The sequence below is a fragment of the Seriola lalandi genome, unplaced genomic scaffold, assembly GCF_002814215.2.
Source record: "Seriola lalandi dorsalis isolate HSWRI2012SDOR001 ecotype SW California unplaced genomic scaffold, Sedor1 jcf7180002054864, whole genome shotgun sequence".
NCBI classification, from domain to species: domain Eukaryota; kingdom Metazoa; phylum Chordata; class Actinopteri; order Carangiformes; family Carangidae; genus Seriola; species Seriola lalandi.
In genome coordinates this window covers 506,706-532,747 of record NW_019525417.1, presented here as the reverse complement: position 1 = coordinate 532,747, position 26,042 = coordinate 506,706, and the positions used below count along the sequence as shown (strand labels likewise).

General features: G+C 41.1%; 1 protein-coding gene and 3 non-coding genes across 4 annotated transcripts; all 4 read left to right on the top strand.

Moving 5' to 3' along the window:
* The first annotated feature begins 1,265 nt into the window (after window positions 1-1,265).
* LOC111670913 (G protein-coupled receptor 22-like) lies at window positions 1,266-14,794 on the top strand. Its single transcript, XM_023427863.2, has 2 exons — window positions 1,266-1,447; window positions 10,963-14,794. Exon 2 carries the CDS (start codon window positions 11,074-11,076, stop codon window positions 12,616-12,618), a length of 1,545 nt encoding a protein of 514 aa, XP_023283631.1. The 5' UTR covers window positions 1,266-1,447; window positions 10,963-11,073; the 3' UTR covers window positions 12,619-14,794.
* Window positions 14,795-15,985: 1,191 nt separating this feature from the next.
* Window positions 15,986-16,058, top strand: trnaf-gaa (transfer RNA phenylalanine (anticodon GAA)). The gene has a single exon. It is a non-coding gene; the product is annotated as a tRNA-Phe (tRNA).
* A 2,023-nt stretch (window positions 16,059-18,081) lies between these two features.
* trnaf-gaa (transfer RNA phenylalanine (anticodon GAA)) lies at window positions 18,082-18,154 on the top strand. Its single transcript has one exon. It is a non-coding gene; the product is annotated as a tRNA-Phe (tRNA).
* A 1,127-nt stretch (window positions 18,155-19,281) lies between these two features.
* trnaf-gaa (transfer RNA phenylalanine (anticodon GAA)) lies at window positions 19,282-19,354 on the top strand. The gene has a single exon. It is a non-coding gene; the product is annotated as a tRNA-Phe (tRNA).
* The last annotated feature ends 6,688 nt before the right edge of the window (window positions 19,355-26,042 follow it).

Here is a 26,042-nt window from a genome sequence, read left to right as displayed (position 1 = left end):
CAGTTGAAAGTTTTTATTGTTGAAAGATTTTGCATTGCACTCCTGTATAATTGGCAAACTCACAATGGACAATACAAAAAGTTTCAAAATCAATACAGCAGAACCAGATATTGTCTTTCTTATTCCGTACAGTCTTCTTTTTTGTCAAAATATGGCAAACACAAGTGATGCTGACTTAAGTGACATCACTTGAGTGAATTTTACAGACTTCATACAGCTTCCTCTGGAGCCACAAAAGGCTTTATACAACATTTTCTAAGCGGCAACCTCTGGGGAAAAATGAAGCCAACACAGAAGTGTCAGTTCCTCGAACTGACATTTGAGTTCTTAAATGCCCAACTTTACAGCAGAAATAAACATGTTTACAGCCTGGTACAAAATGGTCTCTATAGCTGGTTTGCCCCTTCATGACAACTGTATGAGGTTGTTGTGATAAGGCTTAAACATGTATAATTAAGGGTGTGACTGCTTTGAGTGACAGGTGGGTGTCACATTCACTGTGTTTGTGGTGTTGGTGCCTTTTTTCATGCAAATACTTCAGACAAATACTGTGCGCTTAGTTGACTAACAGAACGTGAGGAAGTATGCTCCAGTTTTTGAGTTGAGGGAAATTATTTCATGTAAACGTTAGCAGTAACTAGCAGGTATCAGTGTCTGCGCTCAACATACATACGTGACTTGTTAGCTTACCTCATTAACTAGCTTATTCACCAGCAAATGAATTAGCCTTGGGTTAGCCTTCAGACAGGGCTCACATGTGCTAACTATGCTAATGGGAGACTCAGCTCCACACACGCCCTAGCTCTGCCCATATCTGGATTAGATGGGGTAGCAAGGTGCTGCCCAGATGGCGGCGGTAAAGCAGCCCACTCTGAGCTTCAAAACCTTTCTTCAGAAACCTGTGGGAGACATCAGAGGTTACGCCTATCTTTAATTACTATGTTTTTCACATATGCTACGCCCCCCCACCCCAACATCTGTAGCCAGACTTTGATATGTGAAATTAATGGAGCTCCCCATCAAGTTAAACCCACCATTTAATAATGTTAATATACAGCACATTTGCATATGACAGACTTAAGCTTTAAAGTTCTAGCTCAAAGACAAATACCACCAAGACACAAGGGACAAGTATGAAGATATAAATCTGGTTTGAACTGAATGACCTTGATAGTATAATCTGGCACCTCCCTCCTCCTCCTCCTTCAGTCAGCTGAAGTCATCCTGTCAGCAGGGTCTTATGTGGATCCAACAGGAGCTTGAGCTCTTGCTGCGGACAGTGCAGCCGTCTTTCCGTCCCACCGAGCTGTGCTGTTGTCAGTGGCCCCTGGCGGAGCTGCTGCTAAGCATGTGCTTGGCTGCTCCACAGGGCAGGAGGAACGCTTCCCATCAACACGCTCACAGGTTGCAGGCATAGATCGCTGAGAGCACGGCTCCTACACAAGAGGTAAGAGTGCAGTTTATTTAAAGGATCCATGTGTTTTGTTTTAATCCCTAATAACTCACTTTCTCGTGCAGCCGTTTGTCTGATAAAGACATTTTAGCGTAAAATGCGCATCGCTTGGCACGCAGGTAGTTCCGCCAATCCAGTCCAGCAATAACTTCAATTGCCAATTAAAGAAGACAGTTCTTTCTTTTTGGCATGATAGGAACGTGTAGTTAAATATTCACATTATGACATCTGCTCTATATTTGAAAATGCTCTTCGTTTAACTTTTACGCAGTGTAAACAGGCAACAATGCAAATTTATAACCTGTCGTGTGGATATTCATCTTTTTAACTGGAAACATATTGTTTTGATAATACATTATATGTCCAACTTTCAGTCCGTGGATGTGTACTTGCACTCCTAATGTGCAGCGCATAGCGCACCGCCCTGTGGTGTTTGGCACACGGAGCTCCACGAAATATCGATTTAGCAGAGGAATCAGGGTTTTATTAGAAACCTCGGGCTGTATGTGGGAGTAGGTGCTTGACACAGTTACGGGCTCTGAGGCTGTGTATTTCTCCCACGCTCCTGAGGGAGTCCTCACTGCAGTCCGCTGGAAACATCTCACCATGCATACTGTACATCAAAGTGTGGTTGTCTGCTTAGATGGTGTATGCGTTTGCCATGTTTTGCATTTGTGTTTTGTTGTGTGTGCCAACAGCCAAGGGGACAAACATGCCTTAAAATATCTTTCAAATGCCATATACCTCTCATAATCTACTCTCACTGCCTGTCAGTGTCGATTTATTGCTGAATTATGGCTCTATCTCCCCTTCCTTTACAGTTTCAGGGAGAGATCACCAAAATGCACAAAATAAACTCCTTTGCATTAATTTAAGGGCAAATGAGGAGCATAGCCAACATTTAGGGCATACATTGATCTGCTCATGGTCCAATTCAGTTTTATCCCTTTAAATTACGACATTTGTGCACATCTCACCAAATATTTTAAGGTATATACTTGAAGGATTTAGTTTACTGCTAGTAAACTAAAATCTTTCTCCAAAATGTTAGCTGATCGACAATTTATCTACAAAAATATTTGATAATTACCCAAAGACTTTTTAAGTTTTATACAAAATGCCAAGAAAGATCTGGCTCCAGCTTTGCAAACGTGAATGGTTTTCTTACTCTTCTATGACGGCGAGTTGAATATCTGTGTCCAAACAATTTACAGTATATGATGAACATTTTTCACTATTTTCTGACACTTTTTAGACCAAATGATAAATTGAGACATAATCAGCATAATAAAAATTATCCTTAGTTGCAGTTTGCTCCTAATATTTAAAGTCTTATGCAGGGGTTGTGTTCTGTAAACCATGTGCGGTTAGACAGTTTCCATCAGAGTTTTGTCACATGGGACACACATCTCAGCACTGCAGTGTGCCCTAACAGAATCGCATAAATCAGGTTTATACTCACACTACCCACATGCTGCGTCGTGCAGTTTCTATTTCAGCTGTTCATCACAAGCAACAGTTTGGTACTGAACAAAACAACCAAAAAGAGGGATGAACAAAGACTGTGAAAGTGAAACTAAACACAATAAAACACAGCAGGTGAGATGAGGAGTAAAGGGGGCTGGGGTTAGTTGCAAGGAGATGGGGGAGTCGCAGTATTGTGGAGGTGGAGGAAAGCAAAGACAAGAAGGAAGACGAGTTGATAAAAGCATTTGAGTCCGAGCTCTATCTCTACCCCGCTGTCCCCACGTTCTGCTGGGGACGGCTTTGATTGTGAACATGAAGAAAGGGAAACCAAATCCCGCTAGACACATGAAGTCAGGAAGCCTGTGTGTGTGTGTGTGTGTGTGTGTGTGTGTGTGTGTGTGTGTGTGTGTGTGTGTGTGTGTTTGTGTGTGTGTGTGAATACATCATCATCATCACCTCTCTGTCTTGCTGGTGCCAGCTCACACACAAATGGATTAATTGTCTACTAATTGCCTCCTTCTGCAGTTAAGTAACCTCATCATTTTTCACCATGTGGCTTCCTGTTCAGCATCTGTCATCTCATCTATCAGCACCTATCAGCACCCCCCCCCCCCCTCTCCCTTCACTCGTCTTTTCTTCTTTCTGCGTCTTCCCTGAGCTTAGTTTTTCAATGGCTGGCTATTTCAGGTCCATATTTCTGCTGAGCGATAAATAATTCAGGTAACAGGACAACACAAAGAGAGCCTGGATACTTTGCCCATCTACCATCTGTCTGAATAATGGATTTATTTCCCAATACCAAATGTTTATGGTCACTGACTAAACTGGCAAAATGTTAACTCACTCACTGTGTGTATAAGTTGTCCCTCAGATTTGCCTACAGTCGTCATACAAAGATAGACATAGATACATTAAAGATGAATCTCCTGAAGAAGTTCTTGAAGAAGTGCTCAATTTTACAAAAGCACTCTCTGTATTTCTCCATATTTCAGGCTGTCCACTGCTCCTCAGCTCAATTATGATGAAGTGGACTTAAATATTTATAAAATGATAATCGGATTTCTGCGTAGAAAGTATGGATGCAGCTTTAACAACAGCCATAAAGGTTGCAAAAACCCTGGACAGGATGAACCAGTCAGCAAACTCTGTGAGCCTGCTCGTGCCCTCATTGTGTTAACGCAGCAGTGAGGCACGCATGATGTATAAATATACTGTACCTGTTGTTTTATCTAAAACTGGCATCTCAGCAGAGGTTAAGACAACAAAATAAATACACCTACAATCTAATGCAAGCCTACACAACAGCCCTACATAAGTAAGTAAGCTGTTGTTGAGGCTATAAAGGCTAACAAAGCAACAACACAACCAACCAACACAACCAACTTTGACCTTCTGTGAAGTTACTATGGAGTTAAATCTTCTCTCTAACAAACAATTCAATATAAAATAAAATATTCAATACAAAAATAATTATATGAACATTATATGCTTCAGGTATTTGCTTTGGGCTGTGGCTCTGACTCACATTGCACAGGTATTCATGCAGCTGTATCTGACTGATTGGGATCGACTTAATTTTCTCCAGTTGGTTCATTTCATAATACAAAACCTCGTATCAAACTGTGTGAGTCATAAACCTAAAAGAATAGTTTGATTCAAGTAAGTAGTGAAGTAGTACTGAATAAGCAGTGTGATACTGTATATACCAGTAGGGCCGCACAGTTGGTCAGATGCAATCGTGTTTCAAGATTTTTGTTTTCATAACAAATGACCCTAGAAAACATATTTGCCCGTACACAGCCATTTATTTACATTTATCATGTCCACTGCACTTGGCAACGCTCGACATGATGATACTGATCTTGACAATGGTAAACATAAGTGTAGTAGTTGTCCTGACATTTGAAGGTCAGAGTCATGCCCCGCCTGAACAGGTTTAGTGCACTAAAGCGTTAGTGTGTTCAGAGTCAGCTGGAAGCCAGTTTCAATTGGGAATTCTGTATCTGACCTGTATTTATTTTACATTCAATCTACTGGAAAAGGAATAATCCCGTACATTTACCACCCTGTAAGATATTCCACTGCTGCAGACTTTCATCCTCTCAGTATTCACCTACAGCTACAAGACCACTTAGACTCAGCACGTGTCCTGTGCACATCTAAATGTGTGTGTGCATGCACGTGCATGTGCTTGTGCATGAGTGTACTAATATATATGTGTGTGTCTTGGTCTCCCAGGCCCGCTGTGCTGAGGATGAGCAGTGGTCTGCAAGTGTTTTGCTCTGACATGACATTTTGTCTCCATCATGGCGTGGTGACTGGAGAGAGCGCTCAAATAACAGCTTGATGTCTCAATGGGGAGTCTATTTACGCCCGTGCACGCACACTCGCACACACACACACACACACACACACACATGCTGGTGGGTGTTCATATATAGGGGGTTCTGTGTTCTTATAGCTTCAGCCTTTCTGTTTTGTCGTTACTCACCCCCTCACACTACAGACTCTCTGGCTTGAACGCTATTGTTTCTATTCTTGTCCCCTGCTTTGTCTAAAGTAATGTCTTGTGAGAATCAGCGCTCTGCCAAGACTGTGGTGGCATTGTCTTGACAAGTGATTGAAGCTGCCTTTTTGGCACAAAAGGGGGAACGACCAGACTCCTGAAGGCCAGAAGAAAGATGTCTGTTTTTTAATAGCTCTCCTATCGCATTGATTGAAGAGGCCACCTGAAAATATCTGTAATGGGATTATAATCTCATTACACATACTGTTCCTTAGAATGTGATCCTCAAATGCCCATCCTGATCATTCACTTTCTTCTGACCTGCCACCACAGTGTCATCTGACTATCAACAACAGAAACGTCATACTTTCCCCGCAAAGCTCCTTATGACAGCCTGATTAGATTTTCAGGTAAAATGCTGCATAACTTTGCATCTTAATGAAGAATAACTGATTTTCTCCAAATTGCTCTGATGCTTTAAGACATGGATTCATAGCAATCATGTGTTTGGTGAAGAGAAATATGTGGATTAGTTCTGTTTCTAGCAGCGTGGCTCCAGGGATATCGGTCCCTGATGGTGGAGATCACCTGACTTAGGGAACGTTAGCATGCAGACTCATTAAACCAAGATTCTGAACATGGTAAACATTATATCTGCTCGGTAGCGTTGTCATTGTGCGCACGTTAGCGTTTCTGACTTCAGCATTTAGCTTAAAGTGACATTGTGGCTGTAGAGTAAGCACAGCCTCACAGAGCATAGAACACATTATAGAAGTGACTTATTTACATTACTGCTTAGGTTTCCACTGGGAGCGAAAGATGAACATATCCAACACATGTTGCTACCAGGCTGATTTAATCATAAACTTTTTGCAGTGCAGTTGATAAAAATCTAATTTTCTACATTAAAATATATTCCACATTACTATTCATGTACTTTTCCTCTGCATTCCAGACTTCTCGCTTTATATCATTTTGACAACCTGTTACATCAGCTTGTCTCACAGGAATAGCTAGATAATCTTTACTGCCATTCATCTTTTTAATCTTGGTGCTGCTGCTTCAGGGAGCAGAGTGTCGCTGTTCAATTATACATGCTATACAGTCTCTTGTCACACACTTCCTACACCGAAGGAGACGCGTTTCTAGAGCATCACTTAGATCCATATGGAAAAAGGTGGCTCTGGATATGGTGTATCACCTCCCTGCTGAACCCTTGATGCACCGTTAAAGTAAAAATGTGTCTATTATATTATCCAGCCAGTTTGTGTTCATTGTTTTGTGTAGTCATTACAAATTTTATTACACCTTTCCTAAACCTGCATTGATTTCTTACAGTGACTTTCTATAACCCCCAAGAAACAGGCCTCAATTGTTGCATTCAAGTCTGACTATTTAGGTGGAGAAACCAATAGTGATCAGAAAAATCACAGCAAAAATAAAAAGAGATTTTTCAATCAGACTGAAAGAATATCCCATTTGAAACTGACAGCAAAACCTGATGTCTAATATTTAGACTCTAAATTGTTGAAAAGTTTTAACTTTTGATTAGATTATCATGGAAAACGTTGTTTTGCTGGCTTAAGGGGATCACAAAGCAACAAGACAAGCATTCATAAACAGTTCACATAAAAAATAGCTTTTTACACATTGTAAATATTTGCATATAAATAGAGCCAAAATGAGCTCAAACAAAAGACAGAAACACTCATCCCATCTGAATCTAAAGCAAAGGATTAGGGATCAGGACCCAGATGTTATGTCAAGTGCTGTGCAGAATAAAATTAAGGTTTACATATTGAATATCTGGGAATTTTCACATTTTTCACTGAAAATATCAGTCATCAACTATAGCCAGACAAGACCAGGAGAAAGATAAGTTTATTATCAAACAATAGAATATGCTGAGAAGTGAAAAGTACATTACATATACTGTAGCTTTTTTATATATATAAAAAAATAACGTTCAGTATCCATCCAGTTTAATACCTGCTATAAAACCATGACTTGTCTTTCTACAGTTCTGTTTTCATGCGGATGCTGGCAGGTTGATTTTGTCACTTTTGGACAGGTCAGGCTGGATGTTTCCCCCTGATCCCAGACTATAGTGCATTTCCCAAAGTGTCAAACTATTCCTGTAACTATTCCCCAGGCTTAACATCTTCAGAAAACTCTCACACTTTTTGGTTCTTGACATCATCACGAGATATTCAGATGAAATGTGTTATCACTCTCACATTCAACCTCATTATATTGTATATTCAGAGGTTTAAAGGGACAAGGTGTTGATGGGCTAGTACAACCACTTATACTAAAAGCATCACCTTGATGTGACCTTTTCCTGCTCCTCAGTATGTCAGGATCCAAGTGAGATTATTGCCTTCTGTTAAGATAGAAAAAGATCACACGTACTCACTCACACACACACGCACACACACACACACACACACACACACACACACACACACACACACACACAGTCACTCTCTGGTGAGCGTCTCCCACTTGTAGGTGACTTAATTAGGAAACCATCTTAAGAAATGCGCCCTGTTTCATGCTCTGAACATCACCTTACGAGACCTAACCTAAATGGAATCATTCAGATTCAAGACAGATAAAATTTCCAATAACCATTTTGTGGATAAAGAACAGTGTGGAACAGCGCAGTGCTCACCAGGGTTAGAAAAGGCCACCCGTGGGTCAACACAGGGTCGTATTGATTGATTTTTTACACTTCATGTAGAAAACCAGAGTTAAAGATTAGTTCCAAGGAGAAAGCTTACCCCCAAGAGAAAGCCCTGTATGAAAATCACTCCAAAACCATAACTCCCTAAAAAAATAGAGCATATAAATTAAGCACAGCTTAATCAGATTGCTACAATCAGATTGCTTTTCTGCTGCGATTTCAAGATTGGCAATATCTGTCCACCTTTCCTGTGCTAAACGTCTAACCTGTGCAGCCATCATGCAGCTTTTCACTCAGGCAATCATGAGTGTAGTCTTTTGGGACTGAAGTGGTCTGTTGGGAACTGGAGGCAACCAGGAAACCAGCAGCAGTTAGGGAAAGGCTGATGTAAGATGTTAGAGTGGAAAAAAAGCTGCCACCTCTGCTCCCTGGGACATCTTGTTTACCAGTACAGCTGGCTCGCCCTTCTTCTCTACTTCCTTCCCTCACTCTGCCATTTTCTGTAATCTGTCTCAGCTCTCCAGCAGGCGCTTCAGATGTCCTACTTACAGGTGATGCATACCTGCTTCTAAACAAGAATCAACTGCTTCTCTAAAAATCTACATTTCCATTTCTCTCCAGCTTCCAATCCAACCTTCCTCTGTCCCCTTATCCTGCTCTTTCCCAATCCCAGCCTCTGGTGGCAATCAGATAGGTCTACTCACGCTCGGACCAGCTGGAAACGTTCAACATGAATCGAGCACAGTGCTCATGTACACCATCAATTCTTCACTTGTTGTTTTCTCTGACCCTGTTTTTTTCACTCTACTTTCCCAGTGTCCCTCCTTTCATTTCCCCTTACATCCCAAGAGACATTTCTCTCCTTAGAGTTTTAAACTAAACCACAAATCTGTTTGTGCTAACTGCTTTCTCGCTAGCTTAGACAGTGTCGTAGAAACTTTCACCTTGTTTCCATGAAGTTCCTCATATTACTGAAAATAGTTTGCGAGTGATATTGTTGTTAGGGGACTTCCATTTCTTCCCACATTCTGCTGTTTACAAGGCCCAGGGAGAACAGGAACACATAAAAAAGCAACAAGACAAGTAGTCGTATTTTTATATGGATTACTGGGGGCAATATATCAGTAACAGAAGGTTTTATCATTGCATTGTTGACATTTTGACTCACAATTCACCAGACCAACAAGAGCGCCCCAGTCTGTTTACTTTTCTGTATCCTTTATCTTTTCTCCATGGGACTGTAACGTGTCGTAAGCTCTCTGTGTTGTAACCTGGAGGTATTTTAACTCTGCTACACTACTGTCTAACTGTCACTAGCATGGTTGTCACCAAAGAGCTCAGTATCACACACTTCGATACTACAGCACCTGTGCCCTCATTAATCTAGGCCCTTAAAGTGTGGTTGCCGTGGAAACAGAAGCAGGGAGAAAATGAGCCCATCACTCAACCGAATGTCTCGTAGCTAGAATGGAGTTGTACAGAGGTTCATAGTTGAGAGTTCATTAGTTGCGTTGTTGTTTATTTCCCGCACTCTTGACTCGTAAGTTCACCATCAAGTGTTTTAAACACCTGAAGATGAAGATTTCCACCTCTTGATGAATTTAGGGGGAAAGGAAGCTGTGAATTTAATCATTCAGTTGATTTGCCGCAAGGGGCAATCAGTTGGCGCCCTCTAATCAATGACAAGCGACTGTGTTTTACACACTGCCTTTAATCATGTGGTTGTCAGTGCAACAGGAAGATACTGTCTGTGTGCATAACAGTACCAACAAGCTGTGACATACAGCTGGAACAAAAAAACACAATAAAAGTCATCAGTGACTGGTGAACTGTAGCACTGAATAACAGCAGCTAATCATCATCATCATCATCATCATCATCATCTATCAATTCCACTCTGAGCTTTTACTACACAGATTAACAACTGGACCAAAACTAAATTTAACTCACTGTTTTCTGATGCTGTTAAAGGTGTGTTTACATCAGTATTTGTTTTAAACACAACAGGAGAACAGACCCCTAAAGTGAAGAAACACAGAAAATGTTCTTCAAGAGTTTATGTGAATGAACCTGTATGAATTTCTATTTAGAAAATGACCTGCCATGCCTACCAGCAGATAGATAAACTGTTATCCCTGAAATTTGCATCAGGATTGATGTTCACTTTTTGTTTATTCTTTAGCTATTTCTTGACGTCTTTCCTCAGTATATTTTAGTGAATTAACTCTTCAGATGTGACACACATACTGAAGGGAAAGAACTGAAGTAGTCGTCAGTTTGGCTGAAACCTTCCAACACTTATATGCTCCTTCGCCAGTAAAGGTATTTTAAATAAATCATGATCTCTGCTCCAGCTCGCAGAGCAGAGATCATGACCAGTTTTGTGTAAGTTGCTGAATGTATTGTTTTTTTTTAATGATCCACTGAGAGGGCAATTGATTACCTGTGGGTCTGATTACTTAGCTTCATTCAATTTGCCCATTCCCCTGGGCCCCAGTACACTTTAGGGATATTGTGGCGGACTGCAGTTCTGACAGCATGTGTGTAGGTCTCAGGTAATCAGAGATACTGATAGGAGACAGACTGAAGGCTGGTTTGATGCATAATGCAGTATTTGTCCAATGTTCAGATGCTGGGGTTGATATATATGCATATGTGATAGATAGATAGATAGATAGATAGATAGATAGATAGATAGATAGATAGATAGATAGATAGATAGATAGGCAAAAATAGGTTATGATCTCTGCCTTACAGATGTCTGACCGCCATGAGAGAGAATAATGTGTTTTGTTTCTTTCCTCCACGGTTCATTTCTCATCTGTCTGCATTGTGTTCCCGTCTCCCCAGCGCTGTCATCAAGCTGTTATTCATATCTGCATCGTGGAGGCTCAGCCTAGTGCATCATGGGAGCTCATCAACGGTGTGACAGATACAATATGTGAGGACTGAGAGGTCGTCATGGAGACTGACAGCTACACCTCAAGCCCAGCCACAACTGACTGGGTTGGGACAGTGGCGGGCCTGGAGGGGATGGTCCCTCAGGAGCAGGGAGGAGGGGGCTCGTCCAGCAGCCCCGCGTCCTGGTACGTGCCGTACTCACTGGGCTTCCAGGTGTCGCTCACAGCCTTCCTCATGCTGGAGCTGGTGTTGGGTTTCAGCAGCAACCTGACAGTGCTAGTGCTCTACTGCTCTCAATCCAATTTAGTGGACTCAGTGAGCAATATGGTGACTGTCAATCTGCACGTGCTGGATGTGGTGGTGTGTGTGCTGTGTCTGCCCCTCACTCTGGTGGTAGTGCTGCTGCCTCCAGGACCAAACCTGGCCCTGCTCTGCTGCTTCCATGAAGCCTGTGTCACCTTCGCGAGCATCGCCACAGCCATCAACATCCTGGTTATCAGCTTGGACCGATATGACATTTCAGTGCGGCCAGCCAACAGGCTGCTCACGACACGCAGAGCGGCGCTGCTCCTGGTTGCTGTCTGGGTCACCTCAGTAGCTGTGTTTTTTATCCCATTCTTGGAGGAGCAGTGGTCCAGTGGAGAGGCATCAGAGGAGAAAGGGCAAGTGTCTCCCTTGTCTTTGTCCTCATATGGCATCAGTGCCACAGTGGTGCCAGCATGGCGTAACCGGACACTGCTGTGTGTTGGTGGGCAGGGCTATCACACAAGGTTGGGTATGTACTATCATCTTATCCTGCAGATACCCATCTTCTTCACCACTGTGGCAGTCATGCTGTTCACCTACTCCAGAATACTGAGGGCTTTAAACATCCGCATTGGCTCCCACATGAAGAAGAATCAGCGATTCAGAGGCCCCTCCTGCAGCGGGCACAACAAGAGACAGAAAAAGAAGAAAGCAGGGCCCAGAATGATCGATGGTGGGGAGGTAGGAGGGGAGCAGTGCACCACAGATGGTACCAAGCAGCGCAGCCACCCACCCCTCATTCCATCCCCTTCCCCTACCCCCACAGCTACCTCCCCCCCTGCCTTGTCCTCATCTGCCCCGCTGGTCATCTCTGACATGGGTGCGGCCACCCCCATGCCAGCCACCATGGGTGTTCAGGCCTCCGTGTCAGCCATCATTGCCTTGCGGAGGGCGGTGCGGCGACACAGGGATAGGCGAGAGCGCCAGAGGCGAGTGTTCAGGATGTCCCTCATCATCATTACCACATTCCTGGGTTGTTGGGCTCCCCTCTCTGTGACCAACGTGCTAATCCTTGGCATTGGCCCCAGTGATGCCCTGATCAGCCTGCGCCTCTGGTTCCTAGCCCTAGCTTATGGCACCACTGTCTCCCACCCTCTGCTCTATGCTTTCACCCGACAGAAACTGCGCAGGGCCCTACGTGCCAAGGTTAAAAAGAGGGTGGTGTCCCTGCTCCAAGTAGACCCTTCACCAGGGGGCACTGTCATACACAACTCCTGGGTGGAAAACAGAAAAACCAGCCGGCAGGTGCGGCTGGAAGCAAGCGAAGGTACTGACCGTTGCCTGGCAGAGGCCCTGTGAGACTGACATTACTTACTGCTGTAAGTTGTTTCATTAGGAAACTCGCTGGTGTGTGAAGTCACTGTAAGAAATGTGAAAAACACATTTCCACCTCTGGGAGATGTTTTAATGTAACCACCAGCAGCAAGCCCATGCTAAACACAGCTTACATTCACCTCAGGCAGCAATGGAAGCAGTTATGCTGTCATCACTGTATTGCAAACAGCCTTTGCAGCTGAATAAGATCCTACAACAACAAACACACAAGTGTATATAATTTGCACTCTGTTAAATACTGAAGTCTGTTTACATACGGAGTTGTATGATAGAGCATTCTCACAGTGGTGCTGACAGAACTGCTCCAAAGAATGTGTTCAGCCAGCAGATGATCTGATCTGCCTCCCGCTCAAATGCTCCAAGGCAGCTTTAAAAATGTTGATACACTTCAAAAACGTCAATACTCAAAAAATTCTTTGAATGTGTTTAATATTGTCTCTGCCTTAATTTTGCTGTGAAAGTTTTGCTAGATGGTATCTTGTGTAGTCTGAACAGAACGGGGAACATGCACACAAGCAAGACAGTGACTGACTGCCACGAGAAGACGAGACGTTAATGTGTCAGAGTTCAGGAGGGTCAGTCTACAGAAAGCAGATGAGGCACACGTCCAAGGACAATTAAAGTGTGAAATATTAAATGCAGTTTTGCTTTAGCTTTAGTTATTATATATTCAAATGTTACAGTGTTTAAATAAAATCTCTCAAAGCTCCTTGACATAAATGCAACTTTTTTGCACCCCAGTTTATATCAAACGGTGTAATATCTTGTTGGTGTTTTGCATATACAGCAGGGGGAAGGTAAGCACATCATTCAAAGGAACAGTTTGACATTTTGGAAAATATGCTCATTTGCTTTCTTACAGAGAGTTACATGTTCAGATTGATACCACTCTTATGTCTATATGGTAAATGTGGAGCTGCAGCAGCAGCAGCTGGTTAGCTTAACTTAGCACAACTAGAAACAGGGAAACCACTGGCTTGGCTCTGTCCAAAAAGCCCAATAATTTTTACTTAACTTATTTTGTACAGACGAAAGAAACTAGAGAGAGTGTGTTAATTAGTGAGCTTTAGAAGTGTTGGTAAGTGGATTTTGTTACCTTCTGACAGAGCCAGGCTAGCTGTTTCTGCCTGTTTTCAGTCATTATGCTAAGCTAAGCTAACCAGCTGCTGGCTGTAGCTTCATATTTACCTTACAGACATGGGAGAGATATCAATCTCTTTCTCTGACTCTTAAGTACTATGACTTTGAACATTAAAGAAGACGTTTATCTTATGATTTATCAGGTGTTAAAAGAATTATGGGAAGTCTTCTGGCTGAAGTAGCTAGTTGGGATGACACAATAACAGGAATACCTTTAATATAATGCAGTCCAATATATTACCAAAAACTACAATCTCAAAATTAACTGTCACATTTAGTCAACGCCTCTCTGACACATTCTCAATAAAAGCTGAATACTCAAAGGTTCAATAGTATTTATTGCCAGTCTATTGTTTGGGATTGCACTATATTTAAGGTGTCACTGTGGCTCAGTTTTGACATGTTAAAAGCATGTGAAATATTTTTTGAAATAATATTCATGTATATGATGTGTAAATATTGATCAGATTTGAATGTACTATATGTGAAGTCTACAGTACAAGTCACTTGGTCTGTATGTGATTATAGACTGACTTTTCTAGATTAGAGGGGTGTTTCAGCTGCAGCTGGTTCGTCTCTGGCAGCACCCAGACATCTGGTCCCATGGGTCGACTCAACCTTAGTGTCCAGTCAACACTAGAAAGTAACTGTCACTAAAACGGAGCACTGACAGGTTGGTGAGATTATTAATAGGACTAATGTTTTCTCTGTTGACTTTGTTGTACCTGCTTGTGTGTTCACTGCTCTAATGCTGTTCTCACACTGAGACTCATTTCAGAGGCCATGTGATTTCTTTCACACACACACACACACACACACACACACACTTAACGCTTTCCTGAATGTAAACACATGAAAATACATATATATATATATTTTACTGTATGTACACCAAGAATATGCTATCTTTATAAGTTTTCTCCATGGTGTTGTTTTTATGTGAATGTATCACCATGCAAAGTTGAATCATATCAATAAATATGAAATATCAAGGTCTAAACTTTCTCCTTGTACTCTTTGATCGTGACCATAGGAATCATATATGCTGTTTGCAATGAGGTTTGAACATATGGCACGGTCACTGTACTAAAAATAAAAAAATATAGAAAGCACTACAAAAAACACAGGGTCAGGGGTTTCCCTGGGTTTATCTGGCTAAAAAGCCTGGTAAACCCTGGCTTTGGGTGAAGCTGGAAAAACTGCATTTTTTCTCATAAAGAGTCTCACTTTTAGAGGAAACCTGCTGTGATGGGAACAGCAGGAGGACAATGTACAGCTCTGTCCATATGTCTCAGATGGTCATTCCTTTAGTAACTGAAGGAGCATCCACTGATATAGCATACTGCTGAACTAAAGAACACCACATCTTCCTGCACACAACCATATATTGTTGTAATAAATAAAAGGAGTGTCTGCACCTTGGTGTAAATAGCCATATTGGCTACCCAAATAACATTGTTGGCTACAGACACCTGGGTGCAAATAGCATCTGCCTGAAAAATCACTATTGCAATTGTCTGTGCTCTGTGCTGAACAGAGTGCTTTTTGCAGGATATAGCCTACTGTTCATGTGCATGTACTCACTTAAAACAATCAGAGCGTGGCCAATAATATAGTGAGTAGGTGGTGCTATTGGTATGTGTTAATTTTAGCTTTTTTTTGTCACTGTTGGTATGGTAAAATCTAACTTAACTGTTGAACTGGCTATATGCTTTCTGATGAGCCATGTTTTGCTGTTTCAGTGGGTGCATCCATGTTTTAATATGGGTGCCCTCAGTAGGCAGGCACTGATCCCATACCTGGCAGTGTCCATGTCATGCTCCTCCCAGTGAGTTACTGTACACACTAGTTCAAAAGCTGCCCGCATGCTGTTTGAAAACTTTGCGTGGGATTTGTGTTGCGTGGGCGGGATGCGATCCAGACCTCTGCAGTATAGGAAAAAGAAGGTCATCTATGTGGGATGATGCCTGCCGGGCAAAGTAATTCAGCTGCACTTAAACTTAGCGAGAGCAATCAGGACACTGCTGCTTCTCTTTGATATTTTGCATGTTAATATAACATTTGGTTCAAATGAAATGACATTTAAATTCTAAACACGTTTGAGTGACAAAAATACGCCTGTTTGGACAAATAGAGATTATACTCTGCAACTCAGGGGCCCGCTCTGAAGTCAATGAAACCCGACACATAGGCCGAAATAGCTCAGTTGGGAGAGCGTTAGACTGAAGATCTAAAGGTCCCTGGTTCGATCCCGGGTTTCGGCAGGTTGTGGATCCTCTTTTAATCCAAATGTAATTGATTCGCCTCGTCGGCATGTCACCAACAGACATTGGTTACATTCGGGGGAAAGACATCAAACAGCTTTAAGAGATTATCACAGTAGCTTGTTAACCAAAAACCAGAGTCCATCCTCACTATGAATGATCCCTCAAATTACTCAAAAATGACTCTAAATGCAACAAAATTCCCACTTTCTACAACCTTAGTTTTCATCAATTGTCCACTGCAAAAACATAGAAAACATTCATGCATCTTGTTCCACAATGTGAAAATCAACTTGTATAAAAACAAGAGCAAGAGAGACTGACATCAACACAGCAACATTAATAGCAAGAGAACAGAGTATTAAGGTCTAAGGACACATGTGCCGAGTCAGTCTTATTGGCAGAGCTGTCAAACCAGCATCCTGTCACCAACAGTATCAGATATGCACAAGATGTAGTGGAAGAGTTCATGTAAGGTATTTGCTGACAGAAACTGCTTTCTTCAAGGAGTTTAAAGAACTGATACACTAAGCAAAAATGCCTCTAAGGCTGAAGCTCACTGAAGCAGAGAGTCATAACTCCTAACTCCACCCGATGTCCTAAACTGGAAGTCAGTCAAGACCTGAGAGCAGAACACATGTGTATTCAGACTCACGGTTATGCAGGTAAGTAACATCAAATCTGAAAATCTTGGCATGGGGAGCAAAACGTCTGTGAAGATTGTCATTCAGGTCATGGTCATCCAAGAATAGTTGAATTGAGGGAAATTGGACTTGGTGTACTTAAAGAGATTTCATATTTTATCTAAGAGGCTTCTTTAGTTCTGACTGACTGGTGGAGACCCCGGTATCTAGCCTTAGATTTGGTTGTTGACACAACTTTCACTGTCTGTTTTGGTTGGAATAAACGGAAAAATCAATAAAGAAGGTGACAAACCATGTGGAGATTTTAATTCTTTGAAATGTAATGGCACAGACACCTTGGAAAACCACCACACAGTATTTACTTTGATATATCAGAGAGAAAGTTTGCATTCTTTAATTAAGTCAAGTTGTTGCTGTGTAAAGAGCAAATACTCTGGACTATGTTTTCATTCTTTGCATGGCTTACTTATTAATAGCACTATGCTAATTTTATAACAGCAAAACAATTTTAAAGTTGAATGTAAAAAGGGTAAATGTAGTACTGCAAGGAAGCAGGAAACCCCGCTGTGCAGCATGCTGATAACATACAGTACTGTACATTAGAGGCAGGTCCCTCTGTTCAACATCTGCAACAAATACTTCATCTGTAAAGGCCTCAGCACCATGGCTGACCTCTTCCATCATGGATTCCCTGCTCCCTTGTATGTATGGCAACATCCTTTGTTCACAAGATTTGTTTTAGCTCATAAATGATCAAGTTCACCTTCATTTTCAGTTTCAAATAAGTATGGTCATTATTATTACATGTACAGAGCAGTTTAAAACCAGCGCTGCTGTGTCTGGCGCCTGTTGTCACTCTGTCCCAGTATATCTATAATGAGCTGGTATCATATGAACTACTGGACAGATGATTCTTTAAAATCCCAAATCATAAATCTGTCTTCTCTATCTGTTAGTGTTTATTTCTACATGATTTCCTTTATGTGCCAGAGCAAGTATAATTTATTATCTGTCTCCGCTGATGCATGGTTTTAACTTTCAGATCAGATTTGTAAGATGTTTTATGTACAGCACTTTAGCCTGTTTTAAATCTCCATCATAAACAGGACTGTAAAGTTAACTTTCTCTCTCTCTGTCTCTCTGATAGCACTATCAGCTCATTGCACCACATTGTAGGAGCAACAGTAGTGTATTCACACATATTAGACATGAGGCTATATGTTTCCTCTAACAGAAGAAACAGCTTTACGTCACTAGATTGAAATGGCTTAAACATTATAACAAAATGATAATAATTCAAATAAAACGTGGTACATAAAATCCTGTCAGGAGGCCCTCTAGTGGAGATACAACAAAATAGCAAAGAACCACATTCACGTGCCGAAATAGCTCAGTTGGGAGAGCGTTAGACTGAAGATCTAAAGGTCCCTGGTTCGATCCCGGGTTTCGGCAGCCGGAGGAGTCTTTTGATCTTCTGAAAGCACAGGTGAAATAAAATAAAAGTCATCATAGGGACTGTAACTTTGGGATGCTTTCCATAAAAGACAAGTGGATAACAACAATACCAACTGTCCCTTTCATATGATTTATGTAATCGTTAACAGATTTACACCATAAAATAATTCAAATGGAGGCAAAAACAAAAACAAACAAACAAACAAACAAACAACAAGTGCAGCTACCCATTTAATGCCACAGTCTGTGGCATGTTTTACACCATATTAAAATTGGCAATTGCAGAGTCTTTATGTGAATGTAGCCTGAATGATTTGAAGCATTCGTTCATACGTTTAGGATTCAAAAGGACATGAAACATTAATTTCATTAAACATTATTTTGGACATATTTTCTGATTAAGATCAAAATTAACCTCCTGACACTGAAATTACTTCATTGTGACTTTATTAGTAAGTAGGCTAAGTTAGTAAGTAAAGTTTATTTATATAGCACCTTTCACAGATAAAAAAGTGTTTCACAATAAATAGTAAAAGACATAGAACACAATGAGGACACTTCAGATCAGACAGCCAAAAAAAAACTCAGCTAACTAAAACTAACTAAAAGCCTGTTTGAATAACAGAGTCTTCAACTGCTTTTTAAAAGAATCAACAGAATTTAATCAATGTAAAGCGCACTTATGTCTGGGTGCCGCTGCTTGAAAGGATCGATCCCCTCGTAAGAAGTAAGTATTAGGAGCGACCAACAACGCGTTTCACCTGTATCTTCTTCTTCTTCAGTTTCATGTGTGATAGGCTGTATATGACTATAATAGTTTTCATTTTTAAAGACTGTCAACATTTTTTCAGAGGTAAACATACAATACAGGCTATTTATGGACAGTTCTGTTTACTGTTACTTTATCATTACTATTGCTTTAAAAGCTTTTTATACGATACGGTATTGATTATTTTACTGTATTCATTATTTAAAGAGGACGAATCGTTTTGAAGGATAATTTAGCAGGAGTTACACGTAACAGCCAGAAGATGGCAGGACAGAATCTCAATCTAAGAACAGAAACCATGAACGCAACACCTATAACCAACCTTCTGAGTGGTTGCCATGGTGAACCAGTGCGAGCCGAAATAGCTCAGTTGGGAGAGCGTTAGACTGAAGATCTAAAGGTCCCTGGTTCGATCCCGGGTTTTGGCAGGTTCTATGCAAGCTTTTAAATTTAGCAGGTAGTTGTCTAATAGACAAATGAAAAGCTTAAGTAACATTAACATTATGTCTTAATGTCAACGAAGAAACAATTACTATGTCAGTTGTACTAAAGAAAATTAAATCTGACTCCTCCATTCCAAGAAGATCTTTTTTACAAAAAGTAGTAGTTAGTAAACATAGCCATGGACAATCATGACCAGTGGCTTGGGACTGTAATGTCAGAAATGTTGTTTTTTTTTTTTTAAAACTGCACCTAGATTTGAGTGATGGATTAAAACATAGCCTAATATAATACCAGTGAAACTACTGAAGAACTGCAGTCACAGAGAGACAAACAGAAATCAGCATGAACCAAGGAGATGACAGCAACAAGCACTGATGGGTAGAATTTGGTGCAGTGGGTTTCAGTCAGGTCTAGCTGAAACACTTTGGCAAAAAATAAGCTATTATCCAACAAACACCACTTGTGTTACATATTTAGGTCACATCGGACATCAGTTCATGCCAGGAGAGCCTCAGCAGGGCTGCGGGAGGTTTATGGGACCTCCTACGGTTCATTTGGGGGTACTGGCCCTCTCTCAGCTGTTCTAACCTGTCTGAGTGCCAGCCAAGGCGTGTAGAGGCAAGAGAGCCACAGTCCAAGAGAGCAGGTCCAGGCCACAGGGCACCAAACAGGTCAGGGATTTGCGTCATTCTCATTGAAACTTGAATGAATGGCCCACCAGCTCTCTGTGGTGATGTGCTAATCAGTAGGGCATTGATAATGAACAGACAGAAAGTAGTTCAGAGAACTAACGATGCAGGAGAGTGAGAGCAGGGGATAGAAGAAGGTGCAATATGTTCTAGTGCTGCAGGGTAACTATGTGTGTGTGTGTGTACATTTAGTCCACAGACTCACACTCACTAAGAAAAGCCCACAATGATAGGAAGAGAAATAACAAGGGAACTGAGAAGCTGTAATGGGACTAACTTGGATACAGGCCCGACAGAGACCTGCAGTAATAATACAGCTTCCTGCCAAATTAGACCCCTAGTTCACCTTGTTTCAATAGAAACAACGTAGAAAACAAAACTGTGACAGAAATCAGTCATACTCTTTTGGGTCAAGGTGTGTTAAGTCAGAAATGAGAAATGTCATATTACCCACGTTACCTGCATTCCAGTCACCACACAAATGACAGTAAAACTATTTGGTTGTTTGACTTCTTGTACCTCAAAGAATGCAGAAACACTATTAGAATACCAAAATAGTTGGAAAGTCAAACTTAAAGGTGTTATTCAAGCTGGTTCTTGTTAAAGTATTGTTTGTTTATCACTGAATGTGTGGGCAGCCATGTTTCATTTAACATGCAAACTGAGGTTTGAGGGAATGTGCCTGACCTTCCAATACATGCTTGGCTGTTTTGATATTTTTCCTAATAGGATAGGAGGAAACTATGAGTTGGAAGAATTTGATTCCTTAATACGATTTAAATTCAAGATATTTGATTTTTTTTTCCTCCAAAACCCTCCCTACGAATAAATCTTTTTTTTTAAAGCGATAATGTAACAATGCCTATATTCTGCTTGTGAAAAAGACTGTAATTGTGTTTGTGTGTTTGAGGGGGATGGGGTTCAGGCTATAATGTACATCTTTTGTGTACTTCAACTCACCCCTAGTTGCTTAAAACTCATTAGCCGACAGTTCTAATAGACATTCTGCTTTCTTATTTGTTGCTCTGTTATTCATTGCCCTGTAATATCCTGCGCTGTCAATTATGTAAGAACTCTCGCTTGCTCTCCCTTTTCATTGTGGCTTGCACTGCTGTAGTTTGGTTTCCTGGTGGCTTTGTTCCTGCTGCTCTTGGAGAGCCACAAAGAATGCCTGAAGATGCCAGTCAAGCTCTGAAGCAATTCAATTCGGTGGTTGAATGAAACCCACAGGTGGAGAGCAGTCCAGAGAACCAAGTGGCTGGATGGGGGGGTGCGGGGAGAGGATGTTTTTGCCCTAATTAATCAAAACTCTATTCAATCTAGTTCCACTTCCAAGAAGCTCCCATAGACGTCCTAGTCAATTTGGCATTGCTTAAAGGCTTGCATAACTGGAGCAGCAGTGACTTCTACCCAGCAAACTTTTCCCCTGTTTCTGTCCTATTTGCATAACAGCCTGAACTCTAAGTAGTAGAGTGGTTGGTGTAATACTACCATATGGAGACTTGCCTCAACCTATATTGTATCTTTTATAGAGTAGAAAAATTAACAATGTTGTGAGGTAATTGCAGTCGCAATGACACAGAGTGATGAATGATAGCTCAGTACTAGTTTGGTCAGCTGTGTGACATTTTTCCACACCGCCTCAGACCTACAAATATGTTTAGAGCTGCATGAACTCCTTTCTTTGGAATTACACATTAAACATAGTCATTTCACCCACTGTTAATATAACAATAATGGTTGGTGCAGCTGTAATAGTTCTTATTTGACTTATGTATCAGTGATAAAAGACTCTTTCCACAGCAGACATTTTGACGTGTCAAAGTACGAATAGCACAGTTGGAATTAAAATTAATAATGACTACACTCCATTTATATGAGCTGGTTCCAGGGCTCAGGCATTGTACATTGTCACTCACTGACATGACTTACTGGGAAACTTGAGGGAACAGAGCCATCATTGATGTTTACATTTTTCTGTTAACGTCTGTGCCTTTTCCACTTTGACACATTAAAATGTCAGCTGTGAAAAGGGTCCATTAGAAAATCTCTCTGCATATGTTCAAGCAGTGTTCTTTGTGACAAACACTTTTTGCTGTATGCAGTGGATCATGAAAGGTCTCTATGCTTACACTGCCGTTGGACGCCTCAAGCCACTGTCATTGTCACCTGGTTGCCAAACATGTTGATGAACGAGCTCAGTTGTTGACACAAGAATATAAATTACACGTGTCACGAAACATGCAGATGAATATAGCTCAACACGTTTCTGTCATCATAGAAAACATAGCAATTAATATTCATTAGCTGTTGCATAACTCAAAGAAGTTAGTCTCTAAACTGGAGAGATCTGGCCTACTGAAGAGAAGTATGCCAGCGTTTTTCTAAGATGGTCTTATTGTGGAGCTCTTGTGACATAACCCTCTATGATGCATACAGTCCAAATGTGACAAGGGAAGGTTGTCTAGGGGAACGGAGTATGACCTCGCTTTTGTCCTTTGAGACAAAAAGGAGGCATTGTCTTATCAGACTGACTGAGTAGAAAGTAGCAAACCCACTCACTGTTCCTTGAACAAGCTCCAAGGACAGTGGGGAGGCTCGCTTCTCTGTGTTAATCTGTGTAGATGTTGTCGTTCAGATTGCTGTTGTTCGTCCTCTGCACTGCACTGACCTTTACAAATGCCTGGGCGACAAACTACATCATTAAATCGAAGCTGAAACTGAGAAAAGATTGCAATCATTGCTCTTTTGTTCTCTTGACTGCACCATGTTGCTGGACTTTGAGTGCTTGTGTAATGAAATTGAGACAATAAGTTCAAATATTATCAAATTGTTTGACTTTCTGTTTGGTAAAATCATCCTGCTGGTAAATTATTTTGAAAAATATAGTTTCTTACTGAAAGAGGATGAGCAAGAAAAAAAAAAAGATTTTGCAATTCTAAGCAGACTGTGCTTGCTACTACGGCTTAATTCTTGTTTTCACTGCCCCTCAGTGTAGATCTGGAGGATCACATACAGGGTAGTAGTTCAGATAGGGTATGTGCAGTTTACTGACCCCCTGCTCTGCATGTTGCAAACCAGATGAAGATCACTGACATCACCGGAGATTGACACTAACAGGTGCACTAGTCCACAGTTTACATGCTCTGTCTGTGAACTTCCGCAGTGTTAAAACTCAAACGCATCACATTCACAAGTTCTTATGCTTCTACATTTCATATACTTTCCCCTTTGAGTCACAGAGGTCACAAGGGTTAATGATTTAGTCTATGGTAGTTACCTAATGCGCCAACTTGTGTCAGCAGAGTGGTCACACTTTCCAATGACAGTATTGTTGTGTTTGCCATGCTGGTTCTATCCTTCTTCTCTGCTGTGAATGTGAATCATTGTCAGTGTGTATTTGAGAATAATTGTGTTTTTTCTTACAAGGGTGATGCATCTGTGGTTTTCCCACCATCTGTCATTGGCCTAATAAATGAGGAAATTGAAAATACAAGCCGAGTAATACATCGAGGAGACAAATACTGTAGGGTTGGGTCCAGAAAGCCAACTCTTTTAGACACAGAGAAAGTCTCTCCCTTTAACCCTTCCCTTTCCCACTCTCCAGCACACACACACACACACACACACACACACACACACACTGAAAAACCTACTGGCAGGATTGAGTGTCCCTCTGAAGCATTTGTCTATTGATATCTGTCTGGAGCCTGGCTGCTTCTCTCCCCCCACTCTCTCTCTCTGCAGACTCAGGTTCATGACCTGTTATGTAACTCTGCTCCTCAACCATTGTAGAGGATGTAACACCATGATTGCACCCAGATGCATTTTCTACTTTTTCTTATAAAAGATGCAATTACACTCAATCAACCCTTTTTGTACTGAGCAAAATGAGAGGTTAACTACTTATTTCCCAATGCTTTATACAACTGTCCTCTTGCTGTGGTGGATTAAATACACAGATACTAAATGGTAATAAAACCACTTTGAAGAGGCCTATTTACAACTTTATTTAGAACAAGAATGTTTATATGTCAGTAAAAAACGGTCCAGGTAGAGCAGGCGACTTCATCATGTTGGGAGTTTTAAGGACATCATACATTTTGAATGTTTAATCTGAATCTGCAGTAAGTACTACAGCACTTGACTGGAGTAACGGTGACTATTTCCCCCAGAAATTTTGTGGAGTAGAATAACTGAATTAAACACTGTCTTGTAATCTTATTGTTTGTTTCAGTTGAACTACCCATAACTCCTGGAACTACGAGTGGAGAAATAAAATAAAGGACCGAAAAATAAAGCTAAGCAGACAATTGCCCAAAGGCCCCAGACCACCAGGGCCCTCAAAAGCTGCAAGTTCTCTACAAGTTTTGGACTAGATAATTTCATTGCTTGCACATTTGTTATTTTTAAACAATTATGTGCCTCCATCCTGTTATCTCGAAGAGAGAACCTATTTAAAAATCCCTTTTTAAGATGTTTTTTTGTTTGTTTTTTTACATATTCTCATATTTTGTTTTGTCTGACCATCACTCAAAAATACAAAGCAATGTTCACTTTTAAGAAGCTCGTGTCAGTAATTTCTTTTGTTTTTTTTCCTACATTTTGGCAGCCACGACCCCCACCCTCCACTCCACCCTGTTGTTGCCATGGCATCTAAACAGCTACTTCCGCAGCAGCTAGCCAATCAGGATCCGAAGACGAAACCGGAAAATGCACACTTGAAAACGAAGTGAGCACCGAAAAGCAAGGGTGGACGAGGAGGTAATTTTTATTTTTTTTTAATTACACACAGTTTTGCAGCCAAATTTTAAAGTATGAAACTGTCTGGATACTTTAGCACAACTAACCTGTGAGATAACGGTGACAGGTGGCTCGGTTGAAATGCACTGTTGCTAAAAGAGAAACAGAGCCGACCAGTTGCCAGCCAGTGTTAACGGTCCCGTGGACAACGTTAGCATCAACTGAGCTTTTTAAAGAGTAGTTTGCTGCCGAGCTTCATGAGTTCATGTTATGAGCTGTGTGAAGAGAACACTTCTATCAAATAGGCCGTGTGTGGTTATTGAGGAAAGACTGGTCATGGTTACAGTTACATGATTACATTAGGTTGGTTGTTACATTTGAATGTGAGCTATTTGTGATTTTTGTATAAATCTTTGGTTGTATCTTTAAAAGGTACCAACATCTTTACTGTACCCACATGAGACTCTATTTTGTTGTAAGGGAAGGACCTTGTCTAAGCCTTAGTACATGATCAGTATCTGTATCTGATAACCTGGATTCACTATTATGGTACCTGATTTACCAACTGTGTGGCAAAGGGCTGCAGTTAGTTATTATTTTCATTAATTATTATTCTGACGTATATTTATTTGATTAATCTAGCAATGTTGTGCTGTTTCAAATACTAGAAAACACAGAAGAATCTCACATCACAATTTTCTCAGAGCCCAACGTGACATTTGAAAACACCTGTTTGTTGATCATCTAATCGATTAATTGACTAACTGTCTCAGCTCTAGACTGGTGTTTATTACAGTTGGGTTGGGTAACTTCCAAATGGCAAACCACATGTGGTTACACTCATTTAATTATAATACAGAGATTGAATTGGGATCCTGGATCTTTGATTGAATTTCACTTCAGCTAGTGAACATGCTCCTTTCACATTAGCCCTTTAGAAACATCGGGGATCTCCCCTTATGGATAGGACTATTCTTTAACACTTACATAACACTAAATATGGAGAGGATTCCCCCCACACGCAAGTGGCTTCTGAGTGGTTTGGCTGACCTCCCCCTTGCTGTGATAGTATTCAGTGTCATTGGAAACTGAAGCCAGGTGGTTGCATGGATGATGACAAGCTGTCATCCATGCTTCTGACTGAAGATAAATTTTAGCACCACATATTTCACAGGCACTTCTTATTTTCTGTTGCACGATCTCCTTCCTCACATGTGCACACACTGACAGAAGAAAAGGT

What these genes read in the sequence shown, in the direction of transcription:
- LOC111670913 (XM_023427863.2), top strand. Translation starts at nt 11,074, where the DNA reads ATGGAGACTGACAGCTACACCTCAAGCCCAGCCACAACTGACTGGGTT.